At 31.9% G+C, this 19186-nt stretch overlaps 2 protein-coding genes across 2 annotated transcripts; both read right to left on the minus strand.

Moving 5' to 3' along the window:
- Positions 1-7525: 7525 nt before the first annotated feature.
- Positions 7526-8659, minus strand: LOC132253619 (putative F-box protein At5g55150). The gene has a single exon (XM_059736213.1). It carries the CDS (start codon positions 8657-8659, stop codon positions 7526-7528), a length of 1134 nt encoding a protein of 377 aa, XP_059592196.1.
- A 6540-nt stretch (positions 8660-15199) lies between these two features.
- On the minus strand, positions 15200-16333 carry LOC104879330 (putative F-box protein At5g55150). Its single transcript, XM_010651938.1, has one exon. It carries the CDS (start codon positions 16331-16333, stop codon positions 15200-15202), a length of 1134 nt encoding a protein of 377 aa, XP_010650240.1.
- Between the last annotated feature and the right edge of the window lie 2853 nt (positions 16334-19186).

Consider the following 19186-nt stretch of genomic DNA (forward strand, 5'->3'; position numbering starts at 1 on the left):
TTGTTTTTTGCAAAGGCTTTATAATTATTTAAATAATGTTAAGTGTGAAATAAATTTTATTTTATAATTTTTAATATTTATTTAATTATATTTATTTTTCTAAAAAATTTCAAAATATTTTTATAATTTTTTAAGTTTTTTAACTATCTTATTTTAGATATGACTTCGAAACCGATGTGCCTCGGACTGTCTGAGTCAATGTCCGACTTTGAACCATGCCAACAACATTGGCCTTGAAACGTTCAAGTAGGAGCTTGAATATTTTATTGGAGAGACAGTTTGCAATAGCAGCAGCTGCTAGAACAAGTGTAGGACAGTAGGAGCATAAAGGAAGGAATGCATGCTAGACAGTTCAATTATTTGACTACTTATTCTGAGTTTCTAGGCTTATCTGGGTCATTTTTTATTAACCTGGTTGGTATAGAAGATTCTCGTATGGATCAAATATTCCAACAATGTCGGCATGCTTTTGTGCTTTCCTCGTTTATATAACATCATTTCCTATTTTCAACATACAGTTGCCGCCTTCTCTTTGGTTGCTATTCATCTTCTTCTCTCTGCGATTCATCTTCTTCTCTCTTCAGGTTTTGCCATGGCAGGTGTGTTAGATTAATTTTTGTAATTAATCTATAATTTGGGCCACACATGTAAATAATTAAAATGTGTGTGCTATCATTTAATTAAGCCTAAATATAATGATCTAATTAATAATTGATTAATTGGCTTAAGGGTATAATTGTTATGAGATTATTATATAGATACCATTAGACAATTATTATTTATATGAGGGGCAGAAATATAATTGTGATAAAATTAAAACTGCCCTAGCGGTTTATAAATAGGGTTATGGTCCCCATTCTACGACTACGCATTCCAATTTCTGAAAATCCTCTCAGAGAGAAATTGACACAGAATCTAGTGGCTAGAATTGGAAGACCATCTCAAAGGGTTTTCTTCCTATAAGGTTTCTCCTTCAATGGATTCAGGTATGCTTCCGCTATTATTTTTCTACTCATTGTTTTTAATCAGGAGATTCCAGTATATATGAAATTAGGGTATTCACCTTGTTAAATATTCTAGTATATTTGAAATTAGGGTATTTACCTTGTTAACTATTCCAGTATATATGAAATTGAAATTAGGGTATTCATCTTGGTTGAATAATAACAAGTGGTATCAGAGCCTACTCCTTGATTAATTCTTTGAGTTATTATTTTAATACATATATATATATATATATATATATATATATATATATATATATATATGTCAATGGATTAAGATTTATGAAATATTGAGTTGATAATTTTTTTTTTATTACTATTATTATTATTATTATTATTATTATTATTATTATTATTATTATTATTTAATAGCATTTTATGATATTAATATTTAAGTTATTGATCTAGCATTTTAAATAGGCTAATTAAAGCGGAAAATCACCAAAGTGACATCTTTCGTGTAGATTAGTCTGTTCGGGGTGTTAGATATTTGTGTGTATGTGATTCATGCGGGTATTGACTGGCCCAAAGGAAAGTTAATATTTGGTCAAATTGCATACATACCTGTGGTGATAAATATGTGATGATTATAAAGGTAACTTAATGTGAATAATAAATCAATCCAAAGATAGATTTATTATTTGACATAACTTATCATCAATGTTTGATTACTACAACAAGAGTACCACTTACAGTTAATATTACTGTCCAAAGACTTGATATTAATGTTGTGCTAGGTATCTTGAAATGTCATAATTTGCTTTTAAATTTAAAGATTATGTGTTTAATTGCTTATTTTATGTGAGCATGATGGTTTATTTGATTCATTTTATTTTGTTCTGGATTCAGCTTTTATATCAACTACTTCTATATCTGCCAACATCAATAATGTCCCTATGTTAAATGGGACTAATTTTAAGGACTGGAAAGAGAATATGATGATTCTCTTAGGCTACATGGATATAGACTTGGCCTTGAGAATGCCCAAACCCGATGAACTCAATGAGCAAAGTACTCAAGAGGATGAGGTTTATTGGGGTAAGTGGGAACGTTCAAATAGGCTAAGTCTTATGATCATGAAGTGCGGCATTCCAGAAGCTTTCAGGGGTGCGGTAACCGATGAGGTTACTAATGCCAGTGACTTCCTTGCGGAAATTCAGAAAAGTTTTGCCAAAAACGATAAGGCTGAAACGAGCACGCTTTTAGCAAGCTTGATTTCAATGAAGTATAAAGGCAAGGGTAATGTTCGAGAGTACATCATGGAGATGTCTCATCTTGCTTCAAAACTTAAGGCTTTGAAACTCGATTTATCTGATGATTTACTCGTGCATTTGGTTCTCATCTCCCTTCCTGCACAATTTAATCAATTCAAGGTTAGTTATAACTGTCAAAAGGATAAATGGACTCTTAATGAGCTCATTTCATTCTGTGTGCAAGAGGAAGAGAGATTGAAGCAAGACAAGACCGAAAGTGCTCATCTGGCTAGCACTTCCAAGGATAAGGGCAAACGAAAGAATAAGGATAATAAGGTTGCTGCTTCTAATGGTCCAGAACAAAAGAAACAGAAAGTTGAGGTAACATGTTTCTTCTGTAATAAGCCTGGACATACTAAGAAGGAATGTACCAAGTATGCTGCTTGGCGTGTTAAGAAAGGTATGTTTCTTACTTTGGTCTGTTCTGAAGTTAATTTAGCTTCAGTATCTAGAAACACATGGTGGTTAGATTCTGGTGCTACTACTCACATTTGTGTTTCTATGCAGGGTTGCCTGAGTTACCGAAAACCAAGTGATGTTGAAAGATGCATCTATGTCGGAGACGGTCAGTCGGTAGAAGTAGAGGCAATAGGGCACTTTAGATTATTATTGAAATCTGGTTATTTTTTGGATTTAATAGATACTTTTATTGTACCGTCTTTCAGACGGAATTTAATTTCAGTTTCTGTTTTGGACAAATCAGGTTATTGTTGTTCATTTGGAAACAATAAATTTACATTATCTATTAATTCAAATGCTGTAGGAACCGGTTTACTTAATGTTTATGATAATCTATATTTGTTGGAAACTGTTCCGTCCTATAATGAAACCTTGCATGTGGAATCACGAGGTACAAAACGTAAATTGAATAAAGATAATTCGGCCTCATTGTGGCACAAACGCCTAGGTCATATCTCTAAATCTAGAGTTGAGCGACTTGTGTCCGATGGGATTTTGGATTCACTTGACTTTTCAGATTTTGATATTTGTGTTGAGTGTATTAAAGGAAAACAAACCAAAACAAAGAAATTAGGTGCCAATAGAGCTACAGACGTCTTAGAATTAATTCATACAGATATCTGTGGACCATACCCTACGGCATCTTGGAATGGTCAACAGTACTTTATAACATTCATAGACGACTACTCAAGATATGGCTACCTATTTCTTATACATGAGAAATCACAATCATTGGACGTGTTCAAAACATTTAAAGCAGAAGTTGAGTTACAACTCAACAAAAGAATAAAGAGCGTCAGATCTGACCGTGGTGGTGAATACTATGGTAGATATGACGGATCAGGTGAACAACATCCAGGACCATTTGCTAAATACCTAGAGGAATGTGGGATCGTCCCTCAATACACCATGCCAGGATCACCTAGCATGAATGGTGTAGCAGAAAGACGAAACCGAACCCTTAAGGACATGGTAAGGAGTATGATTAGTCATTCTACTTTACCCGAAAAACTCTGGGGTGAAGCACTCAAAACGGCAGCTTATATCCTAAATCGGGTGCCAACTAAAGCGGCTGCTAAAACGCCTTATGAGCTTTGGACGGGTCGAAAGCCCAGTTTAAAGCATTTTCATATTTGGGGATGTCCAGCTGAAGCGAGACCTTATAAGCCTCATGAAAAGAAATTGGACTCTAAAACAGTTAGCAGCTACTTTATTGGCTATGCAGAGCGATCAAGGGGTTTTAAATTTTATGATCCTGCTATTAGGTCAATTTTTGAGACGGGAACTGCAACATTTTTTGAGGATGTTGAGTTTGGGAGGAGAAATCAGGCTAGGAATATTGTCTTTGAGAAGGAAGAGGGATCTACTATTGCTTTTGATAATGTACAGGTTTCACTACCTATCATTGATCAAGAAGTAAATTTGGACCCTCAACCAACAGACAATATTGTTCAACCCTTAATTGCAAATGAGGACATTGCTCCTGAAGAACAAACTCAACAACCTCAAGAAAATATGCCATTAAGGAGATCCACTAGAGAGAGGAGAAATGCAATTTCGGACGATTATATCGTATATCTCCAGGAATGTGAGGTAGAAAGTGGAATGATGGAAGATGATCCAATCAACTTCCAGCAAGCCATGAAAAGTTCCAACTCTCAGAAATGGATTGAAGCCATGAATGAAGAGTACAAATCTATGCAAGACAATAAAGTTTGGGAACTTGTCCCATTACCAGTTGGTACGAAGCCCATTGGTTGTAAATGGATATTTAAAACCAAGCGGGATTCAAATGGTAATGTAGAAAGATATAAAGCACGTCTTGTAGCTAAAGGCTTTACTCAAAAAGAAGGAATTGACTTCAAAGAGACCTTCTCTCCAGTTTCTACGAAGGACTCTTTTAGGATAATCATGGCACTAGTTGCACATTATGATCTTGAGTTACATCAAATGGATGTTAAAACAGCGTTTCTCAATGGTGACATTGATGAAACAATTTATATGGTACAACCAGAAAATTTTGTGTCCGAAGACTCAAAGAATATGGTTTGTAAATTAACTAAATCCATTTATGGGCTCAAGCAAGCTTCTCGTCAGTGGTACTTCAAGTTTCATCAAATTATTGTCTCATATGGTTTTGAGGCAAATCTTATGGATGAATGTGTGTATCACAAATTCAATGGGAGTAAGTATATTTTCCTGGTTTTATATGTCGATGACATATTGCTAGCCACAAATGATATTAGCATATTGCACGACACCAAGAGATTTTTATCAAAACATTTTGAGATGAAAGATCTTGGTGATGCCTCATTTGTCTTAGGAATCCAGATACACCGAGATCGTTCTAGGGGTATTTTAGGATTGTCACAAAGGACCTATATTGATAAAGTCCTCCAAAGGTATGGCATGCAAAATAGCAAACCAAGTGATACCCCTGTCGCTAAAGGAGACAAATTCAGTCTTAATCAATGCCCTAAAAATAGTTTAGAAAGTCAAGAAATACAGAAGATTCCTTACGCTTCGGCTGTGGGGAGTCTAATGTATGCTCAGGTATGTACACGTCCGGATATTGCGTACATTGTTGGCATGTTAGGCAGATATCTAAGTAACCCTGGAATGGATCATTGGAGAGCAGCCAAGAGGGTTATGAGATATTTACAAAGAACAAAAGAGTACATGCTTACATATAGGAGATTGGATCAGTTAGAGTTGATTGGGTATTCCGACTCCGACTTTGCTGGATGCCAAGACAGCAGAAGATCCACATCAGGCTATATTTATCTGTTGGCTGGTGGAGCAATTTCATGGAGGTCTGCCAAACAGACACTCGTAACTTCATCCACCATGGAAGCAGAGTTTGTAACATGTTATGAGGCATCCAATCAAGGAATATGGCTACGAAATTTTGTCACTGGGCTACGTGTTCTGGATGGTATTGAAAGACCACTGAAGATATTTTGTGACAATAAATCAGCAGTTTTATATTCCAATAACAACAGGAGTTCTACAAAATCAAAATACATTGATATCAAGTTCCTAGTTGTAAAAGAAAAAGTACAGAGTGGACAGATATCCATAGAGCATATTGGAACAAACTCCATGATAGCGGATCCGCTTACAAAGGGATTACCACCCAAGGTCTTTCATGAGCACACTGCTCATATGGGTGTTGTCTCATTTGAGGATATCCAAATTTAGTGGGAGTTTGTATTATTCATTGTATATTGCTCTATGTTATGTTTAGACTTTATCTATACATTTGGATTGTGTTCTGCAGAAATAAAGTATTCATTTTATTGCACTCTGTTAAATTATGCTAAAGATTTGATCTCAATAAAGTTAAGTTGGACTAGTTGGAAATAGGCATGAATAGATCACATTGCATGTAATTTCCATGCTATGCACTCATGATTGATCTATGTCATTTAGCTGTGCAGATATATGTGACCATTGATTGGTCTAGTAACGATTGATGTAACAAAGGCCACCTTGATCCTATGTCAGTATAGTTAATGGACGAGATTGTTCGGATATACCCTAAGGACATGATAGCAAATTTTGAGCTCATAAGGTTAAGCACATTTATTTGATTACATATGCATGTGGCCCAGTGGGAGATTGTCAGATTAATTTTTGTAATTAATCTATAATTTGGGTCACACATGTAAATAATTAAAATGTGTGTATTATCATTTAATTAAGCCTAAATATAGTGATCTAATTAATAATTGATTAATTGGCTTAAGGGTATAATTGTCATGAGATTATTGTGTAGATACCATTAGACAATTATTATTTCTATGAGGGGCAGAAATATAATTGTGATAAAATTAAAACTGCCCTAGCGGTTTATAAATAAGGTTATGGTCCCCATTCTACGACTACGCATTCCAATTTTTGAAAATCCTCTCAGAGAGAAATTGATACAGAATCTAGTGGCTAGAATTGGAACACCATCTCAAAGGGTTTTCTTCCTATAAGGTTTCTCCTTCAATGGATTCAGGTATGCTTCCGCTATTATTTTTCTACTCATTGTTTTTAATCAGGAGATTCCAGTATATATGAAATTAGGGTATTCACCTTGTTAAATATTCTAGTATATTTGAAATTAGGGTATTTACCTTGTTAACTATTCCAGTATATATGAAATTAGGGTATTCATCTTGGTTGAATAATAACAAGGTGTTCAATTTTCTAATGTCAATAATAAGTTTAAGTGTCTGATGTGTGATGTTGAATTTCAAAATGAAGGTGGCATCATGAATCACAATAAAATACATAATCGTTTTTATCTTTACCGTTGCCGTAGATGTCATAACGTTTTCAAAACAAAATCACACCTTGAGAATCATGAGCAAAACAATGAGCACGCGATCAACAATCAAGTCCCCCAATGAAGATAGAGACAAAGATCAACAATCAACTCCCCCGGTGAAAATAGAGATAAAATTGTCTAGATGATAATGAAATTTTTTATTTGGGTTATTTACAGTTATATAATTAAGATAATAGTAATATGTAATCACTATATAGTTACATAATTTAAATTTTAATTAGTTGTTATATGGTTTAAATTTAGGATTATGTTGATTTTTTTAATATCAAATTACAAATGAAATTTATAAGATAAATTAACCATTTGCCTTAAAAAAAAAAACAATATTTTCAAATTACAACACAAAATTATTTGATACAAGTAGCATTATATCTTTAAAATATTATGTTGTGAAAAGGGTAAGTTTAACAAATAAATGAAAAAAGAGAAGACACGTAGTAGTAGTATTATTATTATTGCAAAATAAAAAATCAATGTGAAATAAGAAATTCACCCTTAAACAAATCCGGTATGATCCAAAATAGCGGAGTTCTCCATACTTGAGTAGTTGGAAAAGCTGGTTCTACCATTCGAGTTTCCAGATTAAAAACTCCCATGTCAGTGCAACCTTGTGGAAACTCACTCAGATAATAAGCGGTTAAATAATCGTCCAGAAAGTAAATGCAATTCTTTTTAAATTCCAGCAAGTCTTGAGTAGAAATTGAAAAAGTCCCACTATGACCCAAAAATAGTGAATTATCACCCAAGTTCTCGACCTTTATCCACGTCCTTGTGTTAAAGTCCAACTTAAATACCTCAAATATTATGGTGTTATAAGGTGACATCTCATCACGATCATCATCATAATGCAAAAACCTTGATACTTGCAACAATTCTCCACATGACTCCACCAAATATTTGTTTTCAAGAGAACGGACCCACACAGGTGGTGCAAATGGAGTAACCTTGGGCTCCGGACCAAGGTCGCATTGGACGATTCCAACTTCTTGCTTTGCTGTGGCATAGAAGTTACCCTTGTAAAATATGATGTCCTGAAAATGATATATTCCGCTCTTCAAGGTTTTCCACTCCCTGTTACCTGGTTTACAGAAGGCCAATTTATTCCACATACTATGAATAACCATAATGATGCAATTCGGGTCCGAAGGAGAGGAAGATGCCACCATCTTACTTATGAAACATTCCGTGGGTATGGACGTATCCTCTGTTTCAGAATGGGCATCTTCAAACATGGTTGCCGGAGGCAGTTGAATTTGCAATCTTGATATGGGATTTAGAAGGTTCAATGCATAAGGGAAACTGAAATTTATTGTCAATAACCAGCCCTTCCATGAAGTGGAACACCATGCACCTTCAGTTTCTGGAAGCTCAATTTTACAAGCCTTATGGGTAGAAAAGTCGAGGAGGTTGTGGGCTTCATTCTGTGCATTAGGAGGCAGCAGCAACATGGGACTTAGAGGCTTGAGGTGAAGTTGTTTTGCTTCCATGGCTACAAAATTCCATGACGTACAAACTGCTCCAAACCGAATTATATCTGCAGCATGTCGCAGCCGAATGAAGATTAAACCCAACAATTCCTGGGGCAATGCACTCCAATCACCCATCATATCATCAACTTTGTAGGAAGAGAACATCATGTCATCAACTTTGTAGGAAGAGAAGAGCGAAACGAGAGTACTATCAAACTCAATATTTATGAGCCTAGATTTTTTTTATTGCGATTTCTAACTTTATAGTACAATAGTCTCCTATTATTCCTATGTAGGAATCTCCAAATTTAAGGAAACTCTAAGTGAAAAAAGGAAAGAGTGAATATGTATGGTTTCTAAATCTCCTAATATTTCTATATAGGAATCTCCAAATTTAAGGAAACTCTAGGTGAAAAAAGGAAAGAGTCCTATAAGAATATGTATGGTCTCTAATTCTAACCTAGGACGACTTATCATGAATTCATTAATTTTACCGTAAACCACCTCAATTCCTATTTCCCAATATTTCCAAAATTAATTTGTAGGGTAAATTAATGCCAAAGAATAATATTAGAAAACTAAATAAAAAGTTAGTAAATTTATTTAATAATAAAACAATTCATTAATTTTACCATTAACCCATCTCAATTCCTGTTTCCCACACGGCCACGTCATTATTTCCAATGTGTGCTTTCAGGTTCTGATTTCTTATTATAAGGCTTTGACCACAATTCTTATTAAAATTTATGCTCCATCAAGGTGAAATTGATCTCTATTTGCATTCTATTATGCATATATAGGGGCTGCTTGAGGACGTGGATGGCAAAATATTTGCACAGTTATCAACCTTGGATCTTATCACGTCGTGGGAATTCCTTGTTCTCTGCTATTTGCTTTTATCTGCAATTTTGGAGGCATGGTAAGTTTCTCTCCTGAGTTCTGTATTTTCGCTATTTCAAAGGACTTGAAATTTTTATGGCTCAGGGGCTTTGGATGGGAATCATATATGGCCTTGGCATACAAGTGACAGCACTTGTTACCATGAATTTATGCACTAATTGGGATGAAGGTGTAGGGGCATCTCTCAGCGCCTGGGTTTTCCATCCAAGTTTGCATGATAAACCAATGAGAAGAGATGAAGAAAATGAAGAAGCAATTGTCCTAGATTATGGGCACCCATAGCAGGAAGTACATAATTACACTTACAAAACAACATCAACACCTCAATAGATCACACTCGCAAATTGAAATATAGACCCAACAGAATAATTCCACAAGTAAGGGTGTATAAGAATGCATACAAAAAAAGAAAGAAAACAAGTGGGGCTTGGACTACTTGTTCGGTTGATTGGTTGAGCAACCCAACCCAATATCATAAAATCTTAATTGATAAGATGATTTTCATTACTATCATGTATACATTCACAATGTTTTCAAACACATAAACAATGTTGTTGAAATGAGTTCTATTGGCTGCTAGCTATAATTCCATTAGTTTCTAGTAATATTTTATGGTTCTAGTAGCACCTCAAGCATCTTTATGATTCTAGTAATGACTTGAGCATTTTCTATGATTTTCCTAGCTGTTGTAGCACCATGAGAATTCTAGATGATTTTCCTTTATATATATACTTACCTTCATTCTATTATTCAGTTGCATATCACAATGGCAGAAGGAGCATTTACAAATGCACAAGATCGTTATAAATGTTTGGTTTGCAAGGATAAAATTTAACAATGACAAGTGAATTAAGGATTATAACATAAGAAGACATAAAGATCATGATTATGCTTGTGGCAAATGTCACAATGCTTTTGAAACAAAAGTGAGCTTAAGGAACGCAAGTTGAATGACACACATGGAGTTAATAATTAACTTTCCTTAGATTAAAAAATTATATTAAAAATGTTATTATAATTAAAATATTGAGATATCATATTATTAAATTATATAAGAATATGATAATATTAGTTAAGAAATTAATTCAATCATTAACATAATTTGTATTTTGTTAGTTGAATGTTATCAATTAATATATCTATGTTTATTTATTTTGTGTTATATTTTTTAAAATTGAATACCAATTTATGCTTCTAAAAATTGCATCCAATCCAACCAATACAAATTAAAAAGACTCAATAGAGTTTTGCTTTGTATATGGTTTCCAGAGAATGGGGAATGAAAATAAAAGGGAAATAAGGGGTAAACACCGTTAGCTTATATAACATAAGAGCCTTATTTTCAAACTTTTAGTATGCAAATTAGGATATATTAATACTAAAATTAAAGCCAACACAAATAAGAGTTGATTGGGATGAAGTGAAAAACTCCCTTGATCATTTTAGTTTTTAGGTTAAAAATTCTCATATCATGACATTCATGCTCCTCTTCAAAGTAGCCTTCGATGTTGTCGTTAGTGAAGTAGATGCAATCCTCTTAAAATTTAGGATACTCTCTACAACGTATGAAACAAATGGATAATGTCCCAAAAGAAAAGTATTACGATTAAACGTGCTTACTCCTTACCATATGTTCTTTTCAAAATCCAATTAAAGTATCTCAAACATTTTTCCCTCATAAACATCATTGAGCCAATGCAAGTCTCTTAGCACTTGTAGTAGATCCTCATACAACTCTACGAAATAGTAGTAATTAATTAAAAATTTTAATATATGGTATGAATGTTGAAACTTGATACTTTTCAATATTGCATATCACAATTCCCAATATTCCTATTCGCATAGAAGGCACCCTCGCAACATATGGCGTCCATGTAATTGTTGATCTCCCTTTCTTTAAAAATCTTATCTGCTCTTCACATGGTAACCCTCTTCTCATTTTATAAGATAATTCACTTTTAGTCTTCGGATTTACATAATGTTAGTTTTTTACTAATTACTATAAATTGTCATAATAATGTGATTGGATTGTGAAGGAGGATAAGATGTCATTATCTTGTATATGAAGGCTTCATTGTGCTAACTATGTCAAGCAAAGGATCTTGAATTACCATTGCCAAAGGTAACTATATTTACAATTTGGATATAAAATGTAAAAAGTTTAAAGCATAAAGATGAGCACAATTTGTTGTCAATAAATGGTCATTCCATGAGGTGCAACACCATGCAACTGGTATCTCAAGGAGTTCAATTTTATAAGTTTCCTCATTAGAGATGGAAGAGTTTGTGGACTTTGTTATCCTTATTAGAAGGTGTCAACAACATCAACCTTAAAACGTTCAAGTCGTATAGCATTTCCTTGGAGGCAACCAATTCCTATGTCACATATACCGCTCTAAATCAACTCATATTTACAACAATATTTCCTAATTTTTTTAAAATTAGCTCCAATAATCCCATCGACATGCTATTCCAATTAGCAATACTAGCCATACTATCAAAATTAAACATTTTTAGACGAAAATATTGTTAAAGAATAATATAAAAAAAAATTGATTAACTTTAAATTTATTTATTTATTTTCCTTTTTATTTTTCCTTAAGTATTTTGGAAATAGCTTTAGGATTTCAATTGCATTTTAGTATTTATTAATTGCTATAAAAAAAACTTCAATTACTAAGAATTTTGGGATAAGTTGATACTATTTGATGGTTCAAAATCAAGAGAATTTGAGTTGCTTTTAATTTTTTAAACTCAACTATTATAACGAAATTCTAACTTCAAAAACAATTAACAAAAATATAATACCATAATATATCAAAAAGTTAAAACATATATAAATACATCCCTCTGAATAGTGGGACCAAAACCCATTCCCTTACCACTTCGCCACACCCCATTTAGATTTCTAGTCAACACTAATAAACACTAATATTGTTATTAGTCATTTTGGGAGGTTAAAATTAGTAAAACTTCCCATCAATTACCATTTATATCAAGGATATATAAACATAAATAGTAAATTACTTACAAGTTTCATAAATTTCAAGATGTTTTTTAAAAAACTTCCTATTTAATCTTCAATAATTTTATTTTCACAAAATAAAAATTTTTAGAAAAACCTTTTAGGAAGATTTTGAACCTCCTTAGAACCAATTTGGTAAATACCTGTTTCTAGAAAATTGTGAATATCAAATTACATTTTCCATATTAAAAATACTTGACACAATTATTGTAAACCTACAACTTGCAGGTGTTGGAGTGGCACCCACCCACCCTATAAAAGATAAAGGTTCAAATATACCTTATCCCTTCAAATTTTAGTGTGTTTTACATTTTGTCTCTTTATATTCAAAACCTAACACTTTACCTCTCTAAACTTATTAAAAACAAATATTTTACCTTCAATTACAAACTTTGCATAAAACTATAAAAAGAATTGCTCTTTTTTCCATTTTGGTTCAAGCACTAGTTTAAACTTGGATAGAACCAACTTTAAATTAGCAACTTTCAAGTGTGATTTTTTAAAAGCTTTCAAAATATAGCAACTACCAATTTTAATTTTTTATTTTAGATAGATGTTAGCATGACTATTTATCATTTTTACATACTGTGAAGTCAATTAAATTTCCTTGGATTTAGAAATTATATAATAAAAAATTATTATGATATTGAGATATTAGATTATTAAATTATATAAGAATATGATAACATTAGTTAAGAATATGACTATGAATATGATCATTAAACAAATGTGATCAATTAATATATCAATGTTTTTTTGGTTATAAATTTTTAAAATTTAATACCAATTTATGATTTTAAAATGGTATGTCAATCCAACAAATACAAGTGAGATAAATTGGTAAAGTTTAAAACATTGTCAACTTATGGAATTTGTTTCTTAACTTTTAGTGTGCAAAATATTCATAATAAGCAACAATTAATTCCTAAAAGCTCTTGTGACCCAAAACAATGGAGATGTCCATATTTCACTATAAGGAAAATTTGGCTTAATGACTCCTGTTTTTAGGTTAAAAATTCTCATATCATGACATCCACCCTTCTTTTCAAAGTATCCTTCAAAATTATCATCCGTGAAGTAGATGCAATCCTCTTCAAATTTAGGGTAGTCTCTACAAGATATAAATCATATGTAGTGCATTATTTTATATGGTAATGGTAACATATTTGGTGTATTAATTTATTATTAACAATCTATTCAAATCATTTAATTTGTTATTATATTAACATTATTAAAATCATTTAATCAAAATTAAAAGTGAAATTGATGATTGAATTATATGTCTTTTAGTAAAAATATTATTATATGTGATATAAAACGATTTTTAATTTTTAATATTATTATAAATTGTTTTCTGCAAAGGCTTTATAATTATTTAAATAATCTTAAATGTTAAATAAATTTTATTTTATAATTTTTAAAGCTTATTTAATTATATTTATTTTTCTAAAAAATTTCATAATATTTTTGTAATTTTTTATGTTTTTTAACTATCTTAGTTTACACATCTCCCAATACGAATCCGATACTTTGAAACCGATGTGTCTCGGACTGTCCGAGCCAATGTCCGACTTTGAACCATGTCAACAACATTGGCCTTGAAACGTTCAAGTAGGAGCTTGAATATTTTATTTGACAGACAGTTTGCAGTAGCAGCAGCTAGGCAGTAGGAACGTAAAGCAAGGAATGCATCCTAGGCAGTTCAATTATTTGACTACTTATTCTAAGTTTCTAGGCTTATCTGGGTCATTTTTTATTAACCTGGTTGGTATAGAAGGTTCTCGTATGGATCAAATATTCCAACAATGTCGGCATGCTTTTGTGCTTTCCTCGTTTATATAACATCATTTCCTATTTTTGCCGCCTTCTCTTTGGTTGCTATTCATCTTCTTCTCTCTGCGATTCATCTTCTTCTCTCTGCGATTCATCTTCTTCTCTCTTCAGGTTTTGCCATGGCAGGTGTTCAATTTTCTAATGTCAATAATAAGTTTAAGTGTCTGATGTGTGGTGATGAATTTGAAAATGAAGGTGGCATCACGAGTCACAATAAAATACACAATCGTTTTTATCCTTACCGTTGCCGTAGATGTCATAACGTTTTCAAAACAAAATCACACCTTGAGAATCATGAGCGAAACAATGAGCATGCAATCAACAATCAAGTCCCCCAATGAAGATAGAGACAAAGATCAACAATCGATCCCCGAATGAAGATAGAGATAAAATTGTCCAGATGATAATGAAATTTTTATTTGGGTTAGTGATATGTAGTCCCTACATAGTTACATAATTTAAAATTTAATTAATTGTTATATGGTTTAAATTTAGGATTATGTTGATTTTTTTAAAATCAAATTACAAATGAAATTTATAAGGTAAATTAACCGATATTAGATTTGTCTTAAAAAAAATAATATTTTCACATGAAGTGAATTACAACACTAAATTATTTAATTATTTAATACAAGTAGCATTATATGTTTAAAATATTATGTTGTGAATTTTTCAATAATAAAATAATTAATAAAGGTAAGTTTATTAATTTAATAGTTTAAACAATTCAATTTGATTTTACCAAGCAAATTAAATACTTAAATAAGAATTAATTGAATTTATTTTATTTTATTTCGTAATACCAAGCAAAAAAATATTTGAACATTTTATGAAAAACACGAGTAGACCAAATATAATCATAAATGAAAAAAGAGAAGACACAAGTAGTAGTATTATTATTATTGCAAAATAAAAAATCAATGTGAAATAAGAAATTCACCCATAAACAAATCTGGTATGATCCATAATAGCGGAGTTCTCCATACTTGAGTAGTTGGAAAAGCTGGTTCTACCATTTGAGTTTCGAGATTAAAAACTCCCATGTCAGTGCAACCTTGTGGAAACTCACTCAGATAATAAGCGGTTAAATAATCGTCCAGAAAGTAAACGCAATTCTTTTTAAATTCCAGCGAGTCTTGAGTAGAAATTGAAAAAGTCCCACTATGACCCAAAAATAGTGAATTATCACCCAAGTTCTCGACCTTTATCCACGTCCTTGTGTTAAAGTCCAACTTAAATACCTCAAATATTATGGTGTTATAAGGTGACATCTCATCACGATCATCATCATAATGCAAAAACCTTGATACTTGCAACAATTCTCCACACGACTCCACCAAATATTTGTTTTCAAGAGAACGGGCCCACACAGGTGGTGCAAATGGAATAACCTTGGGCTCTGGACAAAGGTCGCATTGGACGATTCCAACTTCTAGCTTTGCTGTGGCATAGAAGTTACCCTTGTAAAATATGATGTCCTGAAAATGATATATTCCGCTCTTCAAGGTTTTCCACTCCCTGTCACCTGGTTTACAGAAGGCCAATTTATTCCACATACTATGAATAACCATAATGATGCAATTCGGGTCCGAAGGAGAGGAAGATGCCACCATCTTACTTATGAAACATTCCGTGGGTATGGACGTATCCTCTGTTTCAGAATGGGCATCTTCAAACATGGTGGCCGGAGGCAGTTGAATTTGCAATCTTGATATGGGATTTAGAAGGTTCATTGCATAAGGGAAACTGAAATTTATTGTCAATAACCAGCCCTTCCATGAAGTGGAACACCATGCACCTTCAGTTTCTGGAAGCTCAATTTTACAAGCCTTATGGGTAGAGAAGTCGAGGAGGTTGTGGACTTCATTCTGTGCATTAGGAGGCAGCAGCAACATGGGACTTAGAGGCTTGAGGTGAAGTTGTTTTGCTTCCATGGCTACTAACTTCCATGACGTACAAACTGCTCTAAACCGAATTATATCTGCAGCATGTCGCAGCCGAATGAAGATTAAACCCAACAATTCCTGAGGCAATGCACTCCAATCACCCATCATATCATCAACTTTGTAGGAAGAGAAGAGAGAAACAAGAGCACTATCAAACTCAATATTTATGAGCCTAGATTTTTTTTATTGCGATTTCTAGTCTCCTATTATTTCTAGGTAGGAATCTCCAAATTTAAGGAAACTCTAGGTGAAAAAAAGGAAAGAGTCCTATAAGGAATATGTATTGTTTCTAAATCTCCTATTATTTCTATGTAGGAATCTCCAAATTTAAGGAAACTCTAGGTGAAAAAAGGAAAGAGTCCAATATGTATGGTTTCTAATTCTAACCTACGACGAATTCAATATGGATTATGAATTTATTAATTTTACCATAAACCCACCTCAATTCCTGTTTCCCATTATTTCCAAATTAATTTGTATGGTAAATTAATGCCAATAAACCCACACCAGTTCCTATTTCCCACACGGCTACGTCATTATTTCCAATGTGTGCTTTCAGGTTCTGATTTCTTATTATAAGGCTTTGACCACAATTCTTATTAAAATTTATGCTCCATCAAGGTGAAATTGATCTCTATTTGCATTCTATTATGCATATATAGGGGCTGCTAGAGGACGTGGATGGCAAAATATTTGCACAGTTATCAACTTTGGATCTTATTACGTCGTGGGAATTCCTTGTTCTGTGCTATTTGCTTTTATTTTTAATTTTGGAGGCATGGTAAGTTTCTCTCCTGAGTTCTGTATTTTCGCTATTTCAAAGGACTTGAAATTTTTATGGCTCAGGGGCTTTGGATGGGAATCATATATGGCCTTGGCATACAAGTGACAGCACTTGTTACCATGAATTTATGCACTAATTGGGATGAAGGTGTAGGGGCATCTCTCAGCGCCTGGGTTTTCCATCCAAGTTTGCATGATAAACCAATGAGAAGAGATGAAGAAAATGAAGAAGCAATTGTCCTAGATTATGGGCACCCATAGCAGGAAGTACATAATTACACTTACAAAACAACATCAACACCTCAATAGACCACACTTGCAACTTGAAATATAGACCCAACAGAATAATTCCACAAGTAAGGGTGTATAAGAATGCATACAAAAAAAAAAAAAAAAAAAACAAGTGGGGCTTGGACTACTTGTTCGGTTGATTGGTTGAGCAACCCAACCCAATATCATAAAATCTTAATCAATAAGATGATTTTCATTACTATCATGTATACATTCACAATGTTTTCAAGCACAAACAATGTTGTTGAAATGAGTTTTATTGGCTGTTAGCTATAATTCCATTAGTTTCTAGTAATATTTTATGGTTCTAGTAACACGTACCTCAAGTATTTTCTATGATTCTAGTAATGGCTTGAGCATATTCTCATGATTTTACTAGCTATTGTAGCACCATGAGGATTTTAAATGATTTTCCTTTATATATATACTTACCTTCATATTATTATTGTTTCATATCACAATGGCAAGAGTATTTACAAATGCTTGTGATTATGTTTGTGGTAAATGTCACAATGCTTTTAAAACAGAAGTTGAGCTTGAGGAACTCAAGTTGAATGACAAACATGAAGTTAATAATTAACTTTCCTTAGATTTAAAAATTATATTAAAAATATTATTATAATTAAAATATTGAGATACTATATTATTAAATTATATAAGAATATGATAATATTAGTTAAGAAATTAATTCGATCATTATTTCTATATAGGAATCTCCAAATTGAAGGCAACTCTTCCTAACATAGGTGAAAAAAGGAAAGAGTCCTATAAGGAACACGTATGGTTTCTAATTGTAACCTATAACAACTTCAATATGGATCATGAATTCATTAATTTTACCATAAACCCACCTCAATTTCTATTTCCCATTTCATTATTTCCTAAATTAACTTTTTCTAGTTTTATTTTTGCCAAAGAACAATATTTAATAATAAAAAAGTTAACAATAGTAAATTTATATAATAATAAAACAATTAACAATTGTAAATTTATTAATTTAATAGTTTAAAATTTGTAATTTGATTTCATCAAACAAATTTAATACTTAAAAATAAGAATTAAGTCACCAATTTTGAATTAACAATTTGAAGACATTATAAGTTATTAAATATTAAACATCAAATTTTAATAAATTACTTTTCAATCATAAAATAATTAATAAGGGTAAATCTATTAATTTGATATTTAAAAATTTGTAATTTGATTTTTATCAAACAAATTTAATACTTAAAATAAGAATTACATCATTAGCTTTGAATAATGGATTTTTCCATACTTGAGAAGATGGAGAAGTTGGTTCCACTCCCATGTCAATGCACCCTTATGGAAACTTACAAAGATGATACACCTGTTAATACTAGTCCAGAAAGTAAATGCAATTTTTTTTAAATTCCAACAAGTCTTGGGTAGATGTTGAAGAAGTCCCACCATAATCCAAGAATAGTAAATTATGACCCAAGCTATTTACCTTTATCTAAGTCCTTATATTAAAGTCACTTAAATACTTAGGTGACATTTTATTATGATCAAGCATAAAAATATCGGTATGAATATATCGGTACTTAAATTTTATAAATATATCGAAGAAATATCGATGGATATTGTGACACAAAATATCAAAATATTAATGGATGAAAATTAATAAAAATAAATTCATAAAAATATTTAAAAAAAATCAAAAAATGATACATATATTAAAATTATTTTAATAAAAATTTGATAAATAAATAAATATATAATTTTTTTTTAAATATTAATAATTTTATTTATAAATTTATATTTTTATTGTATTTAACTACTATAATTAAATTTAACTTATTTATAATAATTTTATTTTTATTTATTTATTTTATATATATATTATATTATAAATTTTATTTTATA

Source organism: Vitis vinifera, chromosome 1, assembly GCF_030704535.1.
Source record: "Vitis vinifera cultivar Pinot Noir 40024 chromosome 1, ASM3070453v1".
NCBI classification, from domain to species: domain Eukaryota; kingdom Viridiplantae; phylum Streptophyta; class Magnoliopsida; order Vitales; family Vitaceae; genus Vitis; species Vitis vinifera.